At 50.8% G+C, this 18,362-nt stretch overlaps 3 protein-coding genes across 3 annotated transcripts; 1 reads left to right on the top strand and 2 right to left on the bottom strand.

Annotated features, from left to right (window-relative positions):
* Nucleotides 1-392: 392 nt before the first annotated feature.
* On the top strand, nucleotides 393-3,518 carry BDW47DRAFT_104342 (DUF2985 domain-containing protein). The gene is made up of 4 exons (XM_024812299.1): nucleotides 393-1,639; nucleotides 1,709-2,101; nucleotides 2,159-2,233; nucleotides 2,305-3,518. Exons 1-4 carry the CDS (start codon nucleotides 946-948, stop codon nucleotides 3,162-3,164), a joined length of 2,022 nt encoding a protein of 673 aa, XP_024672823.1. The 5' UTR covers nucleotides 393-945; the 3' UTR covers nucleotides 3,165-3,518.
* A 4,147-nt stretch (nucleotides 3,519-7,665) lies between these two features.
* BDW47DRAFT_131163 (FAD-binding oxidoreductase) lies at nucleotides 7,666-9,366 on the bottom strand (the record flags this gene model as incomplete). The annotated part of the gene is made up of 5 exons (XM_024817256.1): nucleotides 7,666-7,986; nucleotides 8,045-8,266; nucleotides 8,325-8,662; nucleotides 8,713-8,826; nucleotides 8,877-9,366. The coding sequence occupies 5 exons, from the start codon at nucleotides 9,364-9,366 to the stop codon at nucleotides 7,666-7,668; spliced, it is 1,485 nt and encodes a 494-aa protein (XP_024672822.1).
* A 4,086-nt stretch (nucleotides 9,367-13,452) lies between these two features.
* On the bottom strand, nucleotides 13,453-17,366 carry BDW47DRAFT_117007 (uncharacterized protein; the record flags this gene model as incomplete). The annotated part of the gene is made up of 3 exons (XM_024815020.1): nucleotides 13,453-14,162; nucleotides 14,221-16,844; nucleotides 16,933-17,366. The coding sequence occupies 3 exons, from the start codon at nucleotides 17,364-17,366 to the stop codon at nucleotides 13,453-13,455; spliced, it is 3,768 nt and encodes a 1,255-aa protein (XP_024672821.1).
* Nucleotides 17,367-18,362: the final 996 nt, after the last annotated feature.

Below are 18,362 nucleotides of genomic sequence, written 5' to 3'. Positions count from 1 at the left end.
ATAGTTCAGGTATCTGGCAGACTGATCCACCACAAGTTAGTAGTTGAAGGGGCATATTTCTATTGGCAAGGACAGTTGGTCTGATTGTCTGATGTCTGATTGAATTGGGTGAAGTGATTGTCATGATTGTCGTGAATGTAGTCATTGTGTGAATGTAGAAGTGATGTATAGATGGGTTGGTTCCTGAGGCACAATACTCTCCTTAGGGCGCAGGCAAATGTCAATCCCTGAGGCACCCACTGAGTCATCGGTCTAGATCCGGCATTCCACCAATCAGAGCAGAGAACCCTCAAAAACAAGCCTCAGGCCCGACCGTCCTCATCTCCATCACCTGACCCTCCCGCCTCTTTCTCTTCTTCTTCTCTTCTCTCTTTAGCTTCATATATTCATTTCTCTCCTCTACCGTCCAGATCATCAACTTCATCTCATCTAACAGCAAGATAGATGCACCCACATTCATACAGGCCAAGGAGGAAAAGTTCTCCCTGGATGGACCCAATGAACCACAAATGAAAGCTTGGATTTCATCTTGCCTTCCCTGGTCCATCACGACGTAATCTCGTCTCCACCTGATCGACGGCACCGACGAAACGCCGTCGGCCTTAGCTCTCCTCAAACTTGCTTTGCCTCTTTTAATTTGGATCTCGCTTTATTGTTCTCCTTCTTTTCATTTATCTCTTTCTCCCCTCCACTTTGTCAACCGCCTGTCGGTCACCACAATTCTCTTGTTTCTTAGCATGACTATTTAACATTCCTACTCCTCCAGACATCTTCTCTGGTGCTCTCTCTCTCTCTTTTTAGTGCCTCCTTTCTATATTTTTATATTTGCCATTCTTTTATACCCGGCTATCGGGTCCTTTCGGGGATTAAATCGTCTTTCTTCTCTCGCTTTACATCCATCTCTCTCTCTCTTTCTCTCGTCTGAAGCTGCAATTCGCCACCCCAATGGATCGGATAGAGCCTGTCGGTGGCTCTCATCCCTCGCTTCCAACCCAGTTCGATCAACAGCGACTGCAACCACCGTCCTCCTCCAATGTCTCGTCCTCGTCCCCCCAACCATCCCCCCAACCGTCCGGTCGTCCCCCGAGACCGCGCGCCGCCTCCGCCTTTTCCCAACGGGCCCCGACCATTCGACTACAACGTCTACCGTCCCTAGATCAGACCGCCTCGTCTAGCCAGCCCGTGGGATCCGGCAGATTCAATCCATCGGCCTCCGGTTCGTTGGTGCCTCCCGGCCCCTTGAGCCCCCTCGACGATGATGACGGGCAAGGCAATCGTCGCCGGAGCAGCTCCGAACCCCGGCGAGGGCGCTGGTCGGCTCCCAACCCGCAGACCCTCCCGAGATTGACCACCTGTGCGGGGGATCATATGCAACCCCTGATGGAGGAGTCATCCCATCAGAGCCCCATCGCCCAATCCTCCTCCAACCTACCCTTTGCTCCGGCTCCCCTGGAGAGGCCCGCCCCCGTTCCCCTCCAACAACGATCCCCCGGCCGGAGCCTACTGCGGAGGACGAGCGAGGCCACCATCAACCGCTTCGCCAGAAACCGCGCCAACACCGTCAGCGGGCCGGTGTCTCCGCCACCCACGGACTGTGACGTGTACAAACCGCACGTCGTCGATGTGCTGGATGTGATTGGTAAGTGACTGACGTCGTCCCGGAAGAAAGGAAGACCTCATGCTAATCCTGCCGGTCGATGCCGCACAGACCCCGAGGTGTCCGCCCTCTCCACCCTGACCAACGTCCAGAATTCCCTCTTCGTCCCCAACTTGGGTCCCTTTATCAACCGCAACCAGACCTACACCCTTTCGCCGTCGCGACCGGCCGAGTCCGAAGAAGAGACGACAACGACCGAGGAGGGTGAGGATGTGCGCAAAAGGGCCGAGGAGCGTCCGTCGCTTGCCCGTCAAGTCTCCAGCCTCTCGGCGGCCTTGGACGAGGGGGAACCGCGATTCGCCATTCTACCGGATGGGACCAGTTTGGAAGGCTGGACCCGCACCGATGTCGAGGAGTTGAATGATCACGTCCGGCACATGTTGCATTCGCGTCGGAGCAAGTTCAAACGTTCCATGAAGGGGTTTGGGAAATACGTTTCTAAGCGTAAGCGTCTTCAGACTCCCCTTTCTAAGGCCTCCGTCGGCTAATTAATCAACACAGCACTGGGCTTTTTGGTCACCTTATATGCCACCTTAATCACGCTCTTTGGACTCGCGTGGGTGCTGTTCCTCATTGGTATATCCTCCCCCCCCTTCCTCTTCCGATTCTCCGTGTCACGCGTTCCCGTTGCTAACCCTCCCTCCCAGGCTGGATCAATGTGGGAGGACGCCAACTCGAAATCATCAACTACATTGACTACGTCCTGGTGGCGCTGTTCGCCATCATGGGCGACGGGCTGGCCCCGTTCCGCGCCGTCGACACTTACCACATGATCTTCGTCGCGCACTACACCTTCCTCACCTGGAAGGTCCGACGCAAGCGACGGCTCCCGGCCCTCAAGGACAAGAACGATCTACCCGCCCGGCGCGAGTACGAGATCGACGTCGAGTGGGGCGACACGCCCAAGGACGAGCGATGGGAGTTCACGGTGCTAAGCCGCCTCCAACAGCAACGTCTCACGCACCATCAGAACAAACTCTCCAAATCGCACACCTTCTACAAACCCCACGAGACCTTCACGCACCACGCCTTCCCGCAGCGCCTGCTCATCGCCATCGTCGTCCTGCTCGACTGCCACTCCCTCTTCCAGATCTCTCTCGGCGCCTGCACCTGGGGCATCGACTATCACGACCGGCCCTTTGCCCTCACCACCGTCATCCTCTGCTGCTCCATCGCCTGCAACATCACCGGCGGCGTCCTGATTATGGTCGGCGATCGCCGCACCCGCAAGAAGGAGGTCGTCGAGCGCCTGTTCGTCCAGCAGTTGACCGAGGAGGCGATGAAGAAGATCGAGAAGAAGAAGCACAAGAAGGAAAAGCAGGCCTCCCAGGCGCAATCGGTCGCCGGGGCCACCTCCGAGGCGGGGGCGAAATCCGACGTCGAGCAGACATCCGACGTCGAGCAGAAATCCGTCGTCGATCAGAAATCGGATCTGCCAGTCAAGCCAGATCTCAAGCCTGCCCGCCGTTCATCGGATCCATCCCTGCCTCAAACGCGAGCTTTCTAATGCTCTTCTTTTTGTCGTTGACATTGCACTGCTGACAACGAATTTCCTCCCCACCCCCATCGCGACCTACTTCCTAACGCCCTTCTCACGACGTGACGATTAATAATTGTTCCCCTTGATTCCCACACGATATGATACCCTTCAAAACGGGACTACACTCCACCTTTGACTTTTAAGCAGCGAATCTTTGTACAATATAAATAACACTCGTTCCCCCATCGTCGTTTTTCAACCCTTTTTTGTTTTGGTTCCCGTTCGCTTTTTCGCCTCATATAGATGGAGGTATTATCAAATCTGGTTGGCTCTTAGATACACGAAAGATTACCGGAATATATATTAATTCATTGCACTTGATCTTTTTTTTTTTTTGGAATACCATTCCATTTTGGTTCTGATATCTCTTCACGCGTAGTCTACTTCTGCCCGCCACTCCCCTCACTAAATAATAAATGAATGATAATAATTTTATGACCTCACCTGTGAGATTATAAAATTATCTCTTAAATTTTCCTAGTTTAGAAATTCTTTATTAATCATGTAACACTGACTGGCCAAATGTCTATGTGAAGATATATAGTTCATAAGAATAACCCTAAGTATTAAGTCTGCTATACAGTATCATACCTAGATAGATATAGATGTTAATAAATTTAATTCAGCTCTTGAGATAATTGCCGGGAAGGGTGCTTATTACAGGAGCACTCGGTTTCTGAGAACACCGCATATATCCCTCAGAATAAGCTGGCCAATCCGAGGAGCATGTATGCTCCCATGAGATCAAGACTCAACCCTCAGAGCCCTAGCTTTGCTAGCACTTCTACTTTATGTGATGGTTATCTTCATGAATAATAGCTATATAAGCCATATTCCCTCCATCTCTGTCTGCTAATCATATTCTTTTAATGAGAAAATTGTGATACGCATTTGATCCTGTCAGCCAAGTGATAATAATAGCTAATATTACTTACTGGTTATTTTCGAGTATTCTAGATAGCTCTTATGACTATATAAACTCTCTTCTATAATCTGAATCTCTCCCAGATACTGCTTCTTCGTGAAAACCACTGAGCCAGACTGAATCATACTACTCATTATTAATTTCATGTGAATATCCATCAAATCAAGCTTCAATGTGTGTAGTTTCTTGGATAAGTCCATCTTGATAAGTTTTTTCCATGTCTAAAGCGGTCAATGGAGATTCTATTGCAAGTATGAAGCTTTATAGGAAGTATAAAAAACTAGAAAATAGATTATATCTTGTTTTGTACATCTTGTTGCTAAACTTATATTATATGATTAAATCCAAAGAAGTATCAACTAATTGTCTTTGCAGTAAACTAGATTCATGTGCCCACCTCCAGGAAAATGGACGGACATATGCTGTTTATCACGACTAAATAGATTTGTTCCCCTGTGACGAGCAAGAGCAAGACCGGCTCGACATATTCCACGAGCTTTTTGCGATAAATCAACATACTTGTGGCCTGCCGCACGCGTCCTACTGGAAATGCCAGGTTTCTGGATCTGGGATGCGGAACTGGGTTCTGGGCTACTGATTCGGCAAAAGGGTATCCGAGTTCCTATGTTTTGGGAGTTGATATCGTTGCAACTCAGCCACCCAACCATCTTTCAAATTATGAATGAATTCAGCACCTCTTTTTGATTTTGAACAAGATTGGATTAAACAAGGAGAGTTATGGAACCTTATTCATCTGCAATTGGGTTGTTGTGGTGTGGTGTGAACGGCTGGCCAGATATTTACCGCCAGACATTTAACAAACTGCATCTCGGTGGTTGGTTTAGCAATTGGAAATCGATTTTGAGCTGCGCTGTGATACTAGCCTTTGGAATAGAATGGCTCTCCCATACTGGTATCCGCAATTGAAGAAAGCAACTGAAAAATTGGGACACCCATTAGCTCACAGTTTCCATGAAACTATAGCAGAAGTACGCAAAGCAGGCTTTACAAACATCTCACATTCTTGCATCAAGCTACCCATGAGTCCTTGGCATTTGAATAGACAATATAGACATATTGGTCGTTAGTACAATTTGGCAACAGCCCAGAGCATACAGACACTAAGTTAAGCCCCCTTCAGTCGTTTGTTTGGATAATTCTAAGCACAATCCAACATCTTGCCGCTGATTTGAGGTCAGGCATTCCAAACATGCGTTAGTAGCTATAATATTTGACATGTGTATAGAGCGCGGAAAAGTAACTGATACTAGAGGTTTTGGCAAAGGATTGATATAAATTAGCCAGTTAAATTTAGACTTGAATGTGAAGCTCTGAGAGATATCTAATTCACATAGAAAAATATTTAATCATCAGCTCCCAAGTTCCACCTGCTTCACCCCCAGCTCTCGTGCAAGCCGTATATACGGCTTTAGACATCTAGGCCTCGGGAACAGCTTAAGGAAATCATCCTTACTGGAGTCACTTATGTGTTGTTCCTCGATTCCTGGAAAAACCTACCTGTAATAAGTCTCGTGCTGTTTTTATCTTAGTTGATAGTTGGAATTTCACCAAGGCGGAATCCCAATTACTCGTGATCAAGGGTTCCAGGATTACTGAGCAGTGATACTAGCTAGGAATGACAAACATGTCTAGAGCCATTCATACCTATTTTCGCATTTTCGGAACTTAGATCACCATGAACTACATTCAAATCATGAATATACTTGATTCCGGCCCGTGTCTCATAGCAAAATGCTGCAACTTCATATACTTTTAGCCAACCTAGTAGTGTTGGAGATACCTGTGCAAGCGACACATCTAACACTTCATAGACAAGATAGATGGTATCATTGTGATATAGTGCTTCTCAAGGGTGGACGATATTTTTGTGGGAACTCGCAGAGATTCTGGACAGCCAAGTTTGACTGTGGACTTCCACCTCTTTGACTATCATTTCCGAGAAAGTGTCGTCTTTTGAGTGCACAAAGTGACCCGGCCCCGCCTCCTTTATTTCGAATATTTCCTGGTATCGATCCCACAAATTAGTTACTTCTTTTCGTAGTGATATTCCTCGTAGTAGTTTCCGATCCCGTAATGGGACGCTTTTAATATACTTTTCCTGTATTTGGCCGCCTTGATCCGCTTCTGCTTCTAATTCTCGCTTGTTTTACCGTGGGAACCTTGACAAACGGTTGAGGTTAGTAGGCACCCAAGCCATATTTAGAAGGAATACTTAGAAAGATTTTTTTTCTTGCCTTGGATGTCTACTGTGCACATAAGTAGTACTATTTAAAAACCACAGGTTTGTCTCCCTTTTGTCCAAGGTGTGGCATCACAGTTCCTATTTATAAAACCACTCTTATAAAGGAAAATCCCGGTGAAAAGAAGTTCGAGGCCATTCAAATGCACGGTCTCTGGTGTAGTAGAAACTCTCTGGGAGAGATATAAATGTCAGGTCAGGATAGGTGGCTGTGTAGCCCATTGTATGGTTATCCCTGCTTCGGACGGCGGTCAGTTTCCGTCCAGCTAACTAATCATGCATGTTGGTGCCAATCAAGTTGAACCATCGACATTTTCCCGCCCTTCAACCTACTATTTGCTGACTTCCACTTGGACACCGCAAAAGCGCCGATGGTCATGTGGCTTCTGTTCTTTGCCACCTGGAACCAACAGGTGAAATTATTCTGGGATGTGGCATGGACGACCGGCTATCCCAGCGGGGCCCAGTGCACATGGACGTGCGCCTTTATCATGCCGGGTCTGAGTCTTGCCAGGCTCACAAGCCATCAACTTTTTTTCTAAGTGGCCGGCCAGTGGTCCCCGCCCAAATATGAATAGACTGACTGAGCTGCCCTACGGAGCGCCACATATTGTGGCCACAACACTAGGTGTCTTTCCTAAACCTTGGATTTTTAGGCAGCCATGATTTGTTCACTGCGTAAGCTATAGACAGCGGGGGTCTATCCTACTAAGGAGATCCCGGGAATCCGTGACACCCGCGAGACTATCAAAGACAACAAGCTGGTCGCCGGCCAGAAGTGAGTACACCATCCAATACAATTCTTGTAATTCTGTGTTGACACTGATCAACCTCAGCGCATGGAAGCGCTATGTGCTCACTGGTAAGTGTCACAATACCAGGTTCTTGCACGAGCCGTGGTAAGCTGCTTCTTGGTCTATTCTAAGACAAATTATCCGTTATAAAGGAGTCAAGGGCGATCATATTTTCTTTTTGAAGAATTCACAAGACACAGTATATTACTGAAATATATACAGAACCATGTACATAACCAGATTCAACATGCTAATGTGTGTGATATCAAGAGCAAATCAGATCAGTTTCCGTGGATAAGAGAGGGAAAGGATGGAGAATTTAACTGACAGCATAGATCTGACTGTCTGCTTGGCATGTGCTCAGCCCTATAGAGGTAGGTGGGTCAAAAGTCCAAATTGATGGCGCGTTCCCGAGGACTGCGCCAAGACTGGATGTTCCGAGCGATGAGGTCCTTGATCCCACCAAACCCACCAGGCTCCGCCTAAGCCTTACGGAGTAAGCCTGAACCCACCACTAGTCCTCTTCTGCCAGAACCTATCAGGATCATACTTCTCCTGTACCTGCAATCCCTCCTCCTTCGTGCGTAACCGGCCCCAATAATCCTGTCTGTGGTACGCATCATTCATGAACAGCGGACGGTACACATCGGGCAGCTTGCCCTCGTCCACATAGTTTGAAATGAGACGGTCAAGGCCTTCGTACACGTTCTGGTGCGCGGCGTCGATTTTTTCGTCGTCTTTGGAGAAGCCGTAGGAGAAATCGAGTTCGAACATGATGTAGTCTTGATCTGTGGGGAGGTCGATCATGTCCTTTTTTTTTTGTTAGATATGGTTCAGTTTTTCATTATAGCACTATGAAGGAACCTACTCCGTCCATGTCTTTGGCTTTCTGGGTAATAGCTCGAGGCATCGGCTGGATGCCGATTGAGCCAAGCAGGCCCGTAACTTCGAGAACGCTGTCGGTGACGTTGAACCAATGGTCGTAGTACGTTTGAAGGATATCCACATCGTTTTTACCGGGGAGGGGTGTTGTTTCGGTGCCAATGACGTATCGCTGGCCCTTGATGATGAAAAGGTCGTTGTGTTTGAGCTGTTCATTTGCCGTGAGAATTAATGTTCTTTTCCCGCAAAGGGTTTGAATAGCATACCAGCTTATAGTACGAATCCCAGGTCTTGGTAGTATCCGCATGTCGGATGTCCTTGAACTTGTCAAAAACACCATCTGGCGGAGAGGGTGCGTCATAGAAGAGGAACAAGATCCATGTGTTGACGAGGGAACCGTGGTTCGCAGTCAGGATGATCGCAGCTTTGTCGTCGGGGTAGTTCGCGGTGAAATCCTGCACAGCTTCCAGGACTTGGGGCGTCTTGTCGAGCGTGTATATGTAGTTTCCTCCCCATACCTTGTGGTCCTGCGCGTGTGTTTGCAGTTTGTAGTTGGTGACGATGCCGAAGCTGTTACCGCCGCCTTTCAAGGCTTTGAAGAGGTCTGTACCGTGTGTTAGACAGTATCGTTGTCGATGTTGCTTGCCGGCTTACCAGTGTTCTCTTTGTTGTTGGCATGGGTAATCGTGCCATTAGCAAGGACCACTTCGAAGTCGACCACATTGTTGGCCGCCCAGCCATACTGCGAGCTAAGGAAGCTCAGTCCACCTGCAAATGTCAGACCACCAGTCTCATCCAACTGCTTGTGAACAACAAACCTCCAAGCATGAATCCCCCAACACCAACACCTCCCATGCGTCCACCAACAATCGTCCGGCCAGTCCCTTCTAAACCACCAAGGGCCTCCTCCCAGGAAAGACCAGGTCCAATGTCCGCCGTTTGGTCCTCCTTGTTATAGACAACCTGATTCAGATTCTTGGTTGACACAAGAATTCCATTCTGGATACTAGCGAAGCCATTGTTTGGCATGTGCCCTCCGGATTTCACAGCGAATAGGTCATCCACCTCATGCAGCTCTTTGACGATCTGGGACATCTCTTCAGCGCTTGATGGGAAGACTATACATGCTGGTTTGAGGTCACCACACGCAACAGACCAGTAGTCTTTCAACTCGGAGATGTAGTCAAGGGTGGGCGACTTCTGGACCTGAACGTTTTGCGTGTCAAGTTTAGAGCAGAGGTCTGCCGCTGCCAGGGGGGCAAAAGCAAGAGACAGTGCGGTGAGCCAACGGCACACTTTGGAAAACATCATGTTAGATCTGCGGAACTAGCGAACTGGGGGCATACTGTCCCAGGGCGTGAGATTCTGCAACTATATAGGACTCCGAAGTATAACCTGCGCTCATTCTGCTCTGCACCAAACTCTCATCCGACTTCGGGGGCAAAGGAACCGAGACAACCTCCAAGCAAGCCTTACGCCCGTAATATTCATGGTCCACATTCGCTAAGAACGGAACGAAGAACGAGACTGGTTGATCCATGGAAGTCTTTGAGGAAAACTTCCGATATCCCACATGCACCGAGCATACTCCGGTTGGTTCTGGTGGGTTTGTTATATGGAGGCCTCATAATATATAGTTCATATTAGCGCGAGAAGCTTTTAGATTGATAAGATTTGTAGATTATTACCCAAATAATGAATCATGATATTAACGTTTATGGAGCTTTAGTTAGCGCGAGAGCCGTTTAGATTGATAAGATATGTAGATTATAACCCAAATAGTCAGATCAAAAGCCTCGGGATCACAAGCAAAGTGAAAGTAAAGATTAGTAACGTAATTTCCGATTGAGTGGCGCAACGTGTGCTGGAAAGTGGGCCTAATCAGAAACCCGAAAATGTATATCTTTATAAAAAAAGTGAATATGCAGTATCGCTGTTGCTCATGATGAACGGAATCATCTCTCCGTCCTTCTGCACATAGGACATCTTGTGTAGTCAATGGAACGTGGGAGCGAAGCATAGCTTTTTTCAGCCATCTGGATGGTATATTGTGGGGAATACAGAGCTCGCCAGTTGTAGCACAGAAGTGTTTCTTGGGATCACGCAGTGTTTGATGTCCGACAGTCTGGTTATATCATTTGCTGAGCAGCTGAGACTAATCCACTCGACAAAGCAACCCTGAATCAAGATCATACTCCCACTCATCAATCCCAACACCACTAATCACATACAAACTCTCCGTAGGATCATACTTCCTCTTAACAGCCAGCAGCTCATCATAGTACACACCGTAGAAATCACGCTTCCAATGCGAGTTGAAGCAGTTAGCCTCGTTCATATACGCCTCGGTCTCAGGAGCCCACTTTCTCCAAACAGCTTCCGGATGTCTCTCTGCCCACTCTCCGGCTTTCTTCAACTCAACGCTAGGAGCTCCCATTACGTTAATTGGCGTGCCGAAACTCAGGGCGTGAGCGTATATCTTGCGCCAGATAGGATTTACAGCACCCCGTAACTCGGCTGGGACGTTTCGTGGTCCACAACCTCCCTGCAGTCCCAGAAGGATAAATGGGCTGTGTTCAAGGAGTTGCTGCAGATGCAAATTTATGTCACTTGTAGAAAGTTCCACGCGACTGAGTAAGCGGGAGGACATCAGACTATCAGCAACAGTTTCTGACGGCGAGGAAGTAGTGTTGTTGAAGAAATGGGAAAAACTTTGGTACTCTTGGATGTTGTGTTGTTTGGCGATTATGGATCCGGCTCCACTGGAAGCAACTGCCTGTGCGGCTAGTTCCTGCAGAATACGACGCATTTGCGCTGTGGTCATGTTGCCGGGAAATGAAGCAATCACCGCGCCTGGTACAGAGTAGTTAGAACCAACCATGCTGCCTCCAGTGCTACTTTTGGCAATATTGACTGTTCCAGCAATGGGCATCGAGTCCATGATATCCGGGGTCTTGTTCAACACAGTTGCGACAGCATTCCAAGCTGCATCCGCGCTCGCATTACGGGCACCGTATATAGCCAAACCACCGGTAATCACACTCGAAAATGCAGGGTGTGTCTTCAAGACATATTCCGTCACCGCACCATACTGCCCAGCACCTCCACCCTTAACCGGCCAGAAAAGATCCTGGTTCGGAGCATTATTGGCCACGAACTGTCGGCCTTCTGTTGTAACCACCATCAACTGGAGGATATGATCAGCACCCAGGCCAAACTGGCTGGATAGCGGACCATGGCCCGCCTTGCTGTGGAGCATTCCCCAGTTATTTCCACTGCCGGTTATAATGACATTTTCCGTCCCATCTTACTGATGTATTCTGTACCACACAGCGTAGCAGGATGTGCGAAAATCCATGAAATACCCCCGTACAAGTAGAGAAATCAAAATAGACATGGCCATGGCTGATAGTGAAAACGGCAGAATTAACATATTGGGAAATATTCTCGGGCATGTTTACGAATACGTTGGAGATTCCCGATATGGTAATAGCAAAAAGCCTCAAATTTACAGCCGTTGCCTATTTTACAAGTAATGAAATACAGCTTATACCTGATGAGGTCTAAGCTGATGCGTATAGCTATCGTGCTACAGTAACTCGGTGGCCTTCAGTCTCGTTTCATAAACTAAACATTGTAACCTCACCATGGATGTCCATCATTTTTGAATGGATAATCTATAATCAAGACCGGGTACAGCAGATTCCACCACAAGTGATATTAAGGATTCTTCAGGGCTAAAAAATAAGCTGCGGCTATGGGCCGCTGAGCCTGTTGTAAATTGTAATCCATAAATTTTTGACTAAGAGACACCTATCGCCGCGATGTTTAATTTAGTTTTCAAACCCAATTGAACATCAGGAAAAGCATATGGAAATGGTAAAACCATGAACTTACCTTCAAAGGGCATTTGAAAAGGGCAGTTATCTATCAAGCTCGATGTTGGCCCTAGGATACCCAGAAGTCAATAATGATAGCGGCCCATCAATTTTATAAGGGCGATGTGGTGCAGGCAAGCGGGCGCTTAAAGTCTCTTACGATATATAGAACTCAGGTGCTCGGTCTGAGTCCGAGACAAGGACAGACCCAACGACAAGTCAATCCACCAGGTACCAAGTTAACCATTAATTAACGTTTTCCACAGGCTAGCGCCGCATCTCCTCGGAATTCCTCGCGTTTTATTCTCTGACCAACTTCAACCACCGAGCGTGCCTCCAACGGTATGTCAAAATTCAAGAGAAACAGCGGAGAATGAGGAGTAAATTCTACTAGCATTATCTGCATTTGAAAAAGCAAGAAATTCGCAGTATCCGTGAAGCAGCTCGCATCTATAATATCTGAAAGAACCCTAGGCCGACGACTCAAGGGAATAATTTCACGCTCAAAGACACGCGCGAGTAGCCATAAGATGACTTAAAACGAAGAGGAATCACTTGTACAATAGATTATTTTACTACATTGATGTGGGGCACCTCCCTGGCCATCTTATACAAGAAATGGCCAACATTCATCTTGCTCATAGTGGTACTACACCTACACAAACAGTCAGAGAATGAGGCCTCTAACTTCATCAAACGACGTCGTGGTTTGAAAACACGCTATTTTAGACGATCGATGTCTACAACAGGAAACTTACGATAATGTAGAAAAACAGGTGCGTATAGTGACATGTATAAGCACTCTGAGTTCACTAAAGGAAATGTCTATCGTACGCAGTACTCCATATACATAATGAGAACTCAACTTGTACACCATACGTTTCCACCGTTTAATCACAAACATAGGTTTGAATAAATACAAAATAATACAAGACTCGGGTAACTGACTAACTAGCTGCCCAGATCATAAGAATAGGAACAAGGATAAGACGAATAATACTCCGGATAGAGTGGGAAAAGTGTGAAAAATAAAAAATAAAAAAAAATAAAAGAAAAGAAAAAGAACTGAATATGTCTGAAGTATCTATGAACATACAGATAGCGCTCATGTACAAAGCCTCTCCCAAAGAGTCAAGATCGCGCAGGTTTCAAGTATGCATAAGAGCACCAAAAGTTTATAAAGACAAGAAGATAGATAGAACAAATAAAACGATAGACAGGTACATCGACCAAATACAGACAAAGAAGAAAAGAAGATCGCTCAAAGGGCAACACAAGACGGCTGCAGAAAGACTGGACTGGTTCGACGCGTGATCGAAGGTGGGATGTGAAGATGGTAAACAACAGAGGTTCGAAATCAAAACTTGATGAAGTATAGGACAGAAGGAGATGAATGAGTGGCGTAGATCTGGCGATCAGGGGACAAGTGGTCTGATAACTGTGGTCTCGGTGTATGGGAAGGAAAGAAACAAGGGTTTGAAGTGCAAGGGTCAGGAGGAAGACGGGATGTAGAGCACTACAGCTCGAGATGGGAGGCTTCTGCCTCCGAAGGAGACCGGCGTTTGGTCAAGATCCTCTCCAAGGTGTCGAGTCGCTCGCGGGTGGTCCGAATCGCATGGTCCATCTCACGATCAGACATCTTGTCTTCGCCTAGTCTCTCGTGGACTTCACGCTCACCAGGAGTCCTGCGAGACCCCCGGCGGCTATGCATCTCGAATGGCTTGTGGACGTTGGGGAAGGCCATGCCATCCATGCCCACGCGGTCTTCGAGCCAGCTCCAGAGTTCACTCTCCTCCCTCCGCCACATCTCCTCGTAGGCAGCGAGGCGTTGCGGGAGCGAATACCCAGGGCATCCAATGTCGTGCGACAGAATAGAGGGCGGCTTCGATGGACTGCGGAAGAAGAGCATCAAAAGTAAGAGACCGATAACCACAATGGCGACGTTGCCGGTGCACAGGGGCTTGATAATGTCGCCCACGGGTCCCAGCAGACCATGGAGCGGCTCCAAGAAGCCCCAAGATTCGTTCTCGCGGGCAGTGGCTTCGCTGGCGGCCTTTGCCGCCGCGACGGCCGCGGCCGCTTCTTCCCGGGCGATGTCGGTCTTCTTCCGCCGGCCCTTGCCCTTGCCAGTGGCGCGAGCGCGAGGAGCCACGGCAGCTTTGAGCGCGTTCACAAGATCGGTACCGAAAGTGGTCTGGCCATCCATGGCACCTTTCTCGATAGGACCTGCGGTCTGGTTAGCGGTGAACTTTCCTACACAGGTTCGTGTCAGTGAGGAGCCTACCCTTGAGCCAGCTCTTCCCCGTCCATTCAATGGTGCAGCTCATCAAGAATCGCGTCTGATTCCCCGCGGCCCAGGTGAACAGGTACTTGGTCTTCGTGGAGAAGACGTTCCCACTGGGCACATCGGGGGTTTGGGTCGTGAGCGTGACCAGGACCGCCTTCTCTAGGTCTAAGAAGTCGAGATACTCGGTGCTGATGCACTTGGTTTGCTTGGGACCGATCGGGGCTCCGCCCAGTGGCTTGATATAAGAGTACTTCCGCGTCCGGCTGTCGTTGGTGAGACCCTTCTTTTCGCTCTCAAACTGCAACTCGCCCGACTTCTGGTTCTCCACGAGAAATTTGGGCACAAAGGAACCCGACGCGGGGCCAAAGACGTAGGAATAAACTTTCCCGAGCGGCGCCGGAATGATCTCATCCTTGACGACTTTCTCGTACTGGCCAGCGGGGTCGGTATACTCGGTGGGGCCGTGAGTGGGGGGGCCCGGGAAGTCGGTATCGCCGTCGCCGGCCGTGCCCTTGGAGGCACCATTGGCGTTCCCGGACGCGGTCGCCCCGGCGCCGTTGGCCGTTTGCAGGGCCCCCGATGAGGCCTGTCGGCTGAGGCTTTTCGTGGGCGCGGACCGCTCACTGCCGGCCACGCTGTCGTCCCCGGGCTCGAAGAAGCTGTCGGCGTTGTCGCCTTCTTCGTCCTCGTCGTAGATCTCATCCTCGGCGTCGCTGTCGTCGCTCTCGCCGGCCTTCTCGGTCTTGTCGCCCGTCCCATGCGCGACGCGGGTCCCGTTGACGGAGCTCTTGACGGTCGGATGGTTGATCTTCCAGATGTTGACCATCAGGTCGTAGGTCGACTCGCGGCTGAGCAGACTGCGGAATGTGTGGCGGGCGTGCAGTGTCTGGATGGCGATGGCGTTGGGGAACACCATGGCGGTGGATTCCTTCTCGATGGCGACCACCTCGTCAAAGCTGATGACCAGAGTGGTCACCCAGCCCAGAATGTTACTCGAGAAGCAGATGTGCCCCTCGGAGATGTAGATCCGGCCCGCCAGAATGATCTCGCGCTGCAACGCGCAGCTGTAGTCTTCGATCAGGTAATCGTCCTCAGGGACGCTGCGGAACAGCTGGTGGAAATCCCGGTTCCGCTTCTTGCTGGCGACGGCGAATCCGGTCAGGCGGGGCACGCTGGAGTTCCCGCCAGGGATCCCCAGAGCCAGGGTCGCCCCCGCGGCCGCAGCACCGATGGTCGAGGCGGTGGCGGCCGACGAGCCGCGGTGTCGGCGCGGGACCAGCCGGCTCTGCACGCTGCTGCTCCGATCCCGCTGGGCGGCCTCGGTCTCGCCGTCGAGGAGGCTGCTGTTCGGGGGCGTGGAATCCCCGGAGGGATCGTGGGGCGGCGAGGCGGTCGACCGTTGCTCGACACTCTCGTCCGACGGCGGACGCACGGAGATGTCGGCGGGTTTCTCGTAGGCCATGGTGACGGCACGCGCGGCGCGGCGCCCCTCGGCCTTCGCGGCCTCCTCATCTTGCCGATAGACCGCCGGGGTCCGGCGCTTTTCCGACGGGGCCTGCGGCTTCGTGATGACCACACCATCGGGGGTCGAGACCGACCCCCCCGGAGGGATAGCGATATCCAAGTGGTCGAAATTGAGATCGCCCGATCCCAGCGTGTCGACCGCGAGCGGCTTCTTCTGCTCCTCGGGAGCCGGACTCGAGCCGTCGGCGCCGTCCGACACCGTGACGTCCGATTCGGCCGCCATGGGTTGCGCGGGGCTGCGGGGTTTTTGCTGCGCATTGAGTGAGCTACTGAGCGTGGACGCCGCATTCTGGGCGACCGAAAACACCGAGGAAAAGAAGCCGCTCTGCTGCGCCACAGGATTCGCCTTGGTCTCCTCCAGGGGCGGACCGATGGCCGAGATCGAGTTCGACAGGCGACTGGGCTTGTGACCGGCGGCCGACGCCGAGCGCACCCGGCGGTGGGAGATCATATTCCCGGACGGACTGACCACCACCCCGGAGGGAAGAATGGACTTCTTCGAATCCAACGATTCGGGGGAGGTGACCATGTCGGGCGACGAGAAGAGGTTGTGTTGCCCGGGGAGGGGACTCGGAGGAGTGACGGTGGTCTGGGGGGCGGGGAGAGCGGTCCGCGGGGGGGTCCGCGGGGCGGCATCGTCCACCGGCGGGACAGGCTTCTCCTCCAGGAGTTCGGTCCGGATGGGCGGGAGCGGCGGGGGCTCTTCGGCGACCACCACGGGTGCCTTCCGGGAGGACAGACTGCCTTTCCGGCTTCTCTTGCTGTCGACGGAGGCGGTCGACGACGCGCGATCCCGGGTGGAACTTTTCTTCTCCTTATCGCCGCCGAAGGGATTCTTGAACCGGCGACCCGGCGACACCGCCCTTTTCTTCGCGCTGTCCGGCGGAACGCTCAGCGTGGAGGCGTGTCGGGAGGAAGGGCGCGAAGTGTCGTGGTCGACCGTGGATTCGGAGGCGGCACCGCCGCTCGGACCACTGACAGCGGATTCGACGTCCGCTTGGGCCCCATCGCTCTCGGCAGACGCGCCCGAGGCTAAAAGGGGGGAGGAGGTGGTGTAGAAGCCCGTGTGTGAGTTTCGGGTCGTCAACGGCGGGGTCCTTGTACATGAAAGCCAGATTAGCAACCGTTTCCTCCCCGCTCCTCCCGGCGGCTGTCTCTCGCGGGTCTCCTGAGCCACCGACTCACCGATCCGGTTCGGAATCATCCGTCAATATGACGTTGGTCGCTTCTCTCTCCGGGTAACTTTCGGTGTCGTTGGTCGACGAGGCGGTGGAAAGGCCACTGCGCGACTCGATGGGGCGACGGTCGTCGGGGTCTCCCTCATCGTCCCGTTCGTGTTGGGTGGCTAACTCGGCCTGCTTTCGACTCTCCTTCTCCTGCTTGCGCTTCCGGCGCGAGGCGAGTAGTTTCGAGAATCCGCTGGAACCAGCCTTTGCGGAATCCGAGTGCTCGCCGGGTTGTGATTTGGGTCTTTCGGAAACGGATTCGATGGAGGAGCGTCGGGTGCTGTGGCTTGCGGTCGTCTCCAGGTCCGCGGTGGTGGAGGAGCGCAGGGGTCTCGTGAACCCTTGATCGGATTCGGGAACTGGCGGGGGTTCGGGGAATGATGATTGATCCATGATGAACTGAGGGGGGGTGAGGTGGGGGAGAAGGGGGAAAGGGGGGACGGAGAATATAGGTAGAAGGTCAGGGCGGAGTGAGTCCAAGAAACAGGCTGTCAACAAAATGTCCGGCCGTTCTAAACGAGGTGAAAGTTTAATTGCACATGTCCGAGTAAACCAGCCTCGTCCTCAACAATAAACTAGGGAATAGAAGTTCGAATAAGAGTCAAAAAGAGGAGGAATAGAAAAGAAGTAGTGAGGGGGGGGAGGTCTTTTTTGAGGAAGTTAATGAGCTGCAGGGAGTTGCAGGACCAGCAGCACCACCTTGGGGAGCAGCTCTGGTAACGAACCAGGGTAAAGGGATTGAAGGAGAGTGGAGGGGAAAAAGGAACTTGAATGTTCGAGAGGAAGATGATGAAGGGATTCAATTCAGGGTTGAAGAGAAAAGGGGAGAGGAAGATGGAGAGAATGAGAAGAAGAAGAAGTGGAGGAGAGAAGAAGATGAGGTGAGGAAGATGGAGAGGGGGCGGTATGTATGGTACGGTATGGTATCGTGGTCAGATCGGTTCCTGACAGCTTCTCCTGGAGTCTTGATCTAGATCCCTATTTATAGATCGATCTCGAAGATATTTATATAAATCTACACCACTATAAATATATAGACATATAATATAGGATGATCAGTATGAAAGATCAATAATAGAATCTATCTCATCCTTTTTCTTCTTTCTGTTTCGACCCATGTTGATACAACCCAATGGATCGGAGGGACAGTCAACTCCACTTTACCCTTTCCCCACCAGATGCCCGGATTAGGGGTGAGTTAGGGGAGACGAGTTAGGGAGTTAGGGAGTTAGGGGAGCTCCTGTATCCATACCATACCGTACATGTCAATACCAGATCATACCAAGAAACTCCCCGTTGCGTCACTCTCCATCGTCTCTCAATGCAACTTCATCTTTCTCTCTCTTCTTCTTTTTCCTCCTCTCTTCTTCTTTTTCCTCCTCTCTTCTT

Source organism: Aspergillus candidus, assembly GCF_002847045.1.
Source record: "Aspergillus candidus strain CBS 102.13 unplaced genomic scaffold BDW47scaffold_17, whole genome shotgun sequence".
Taxonomy (NCBI): domain Eukaryota; kingdom Fungi; phylum Ascomycota; class Eurotiomycetes; order Eurotiales; family Aspergillaceae; genus Aspergillus; species Aspergillus candidus.
Note: the sequence above shows the minus strand (reverse complement) of the source record. Positions and strands in the feature narration are given on the sequence as shown.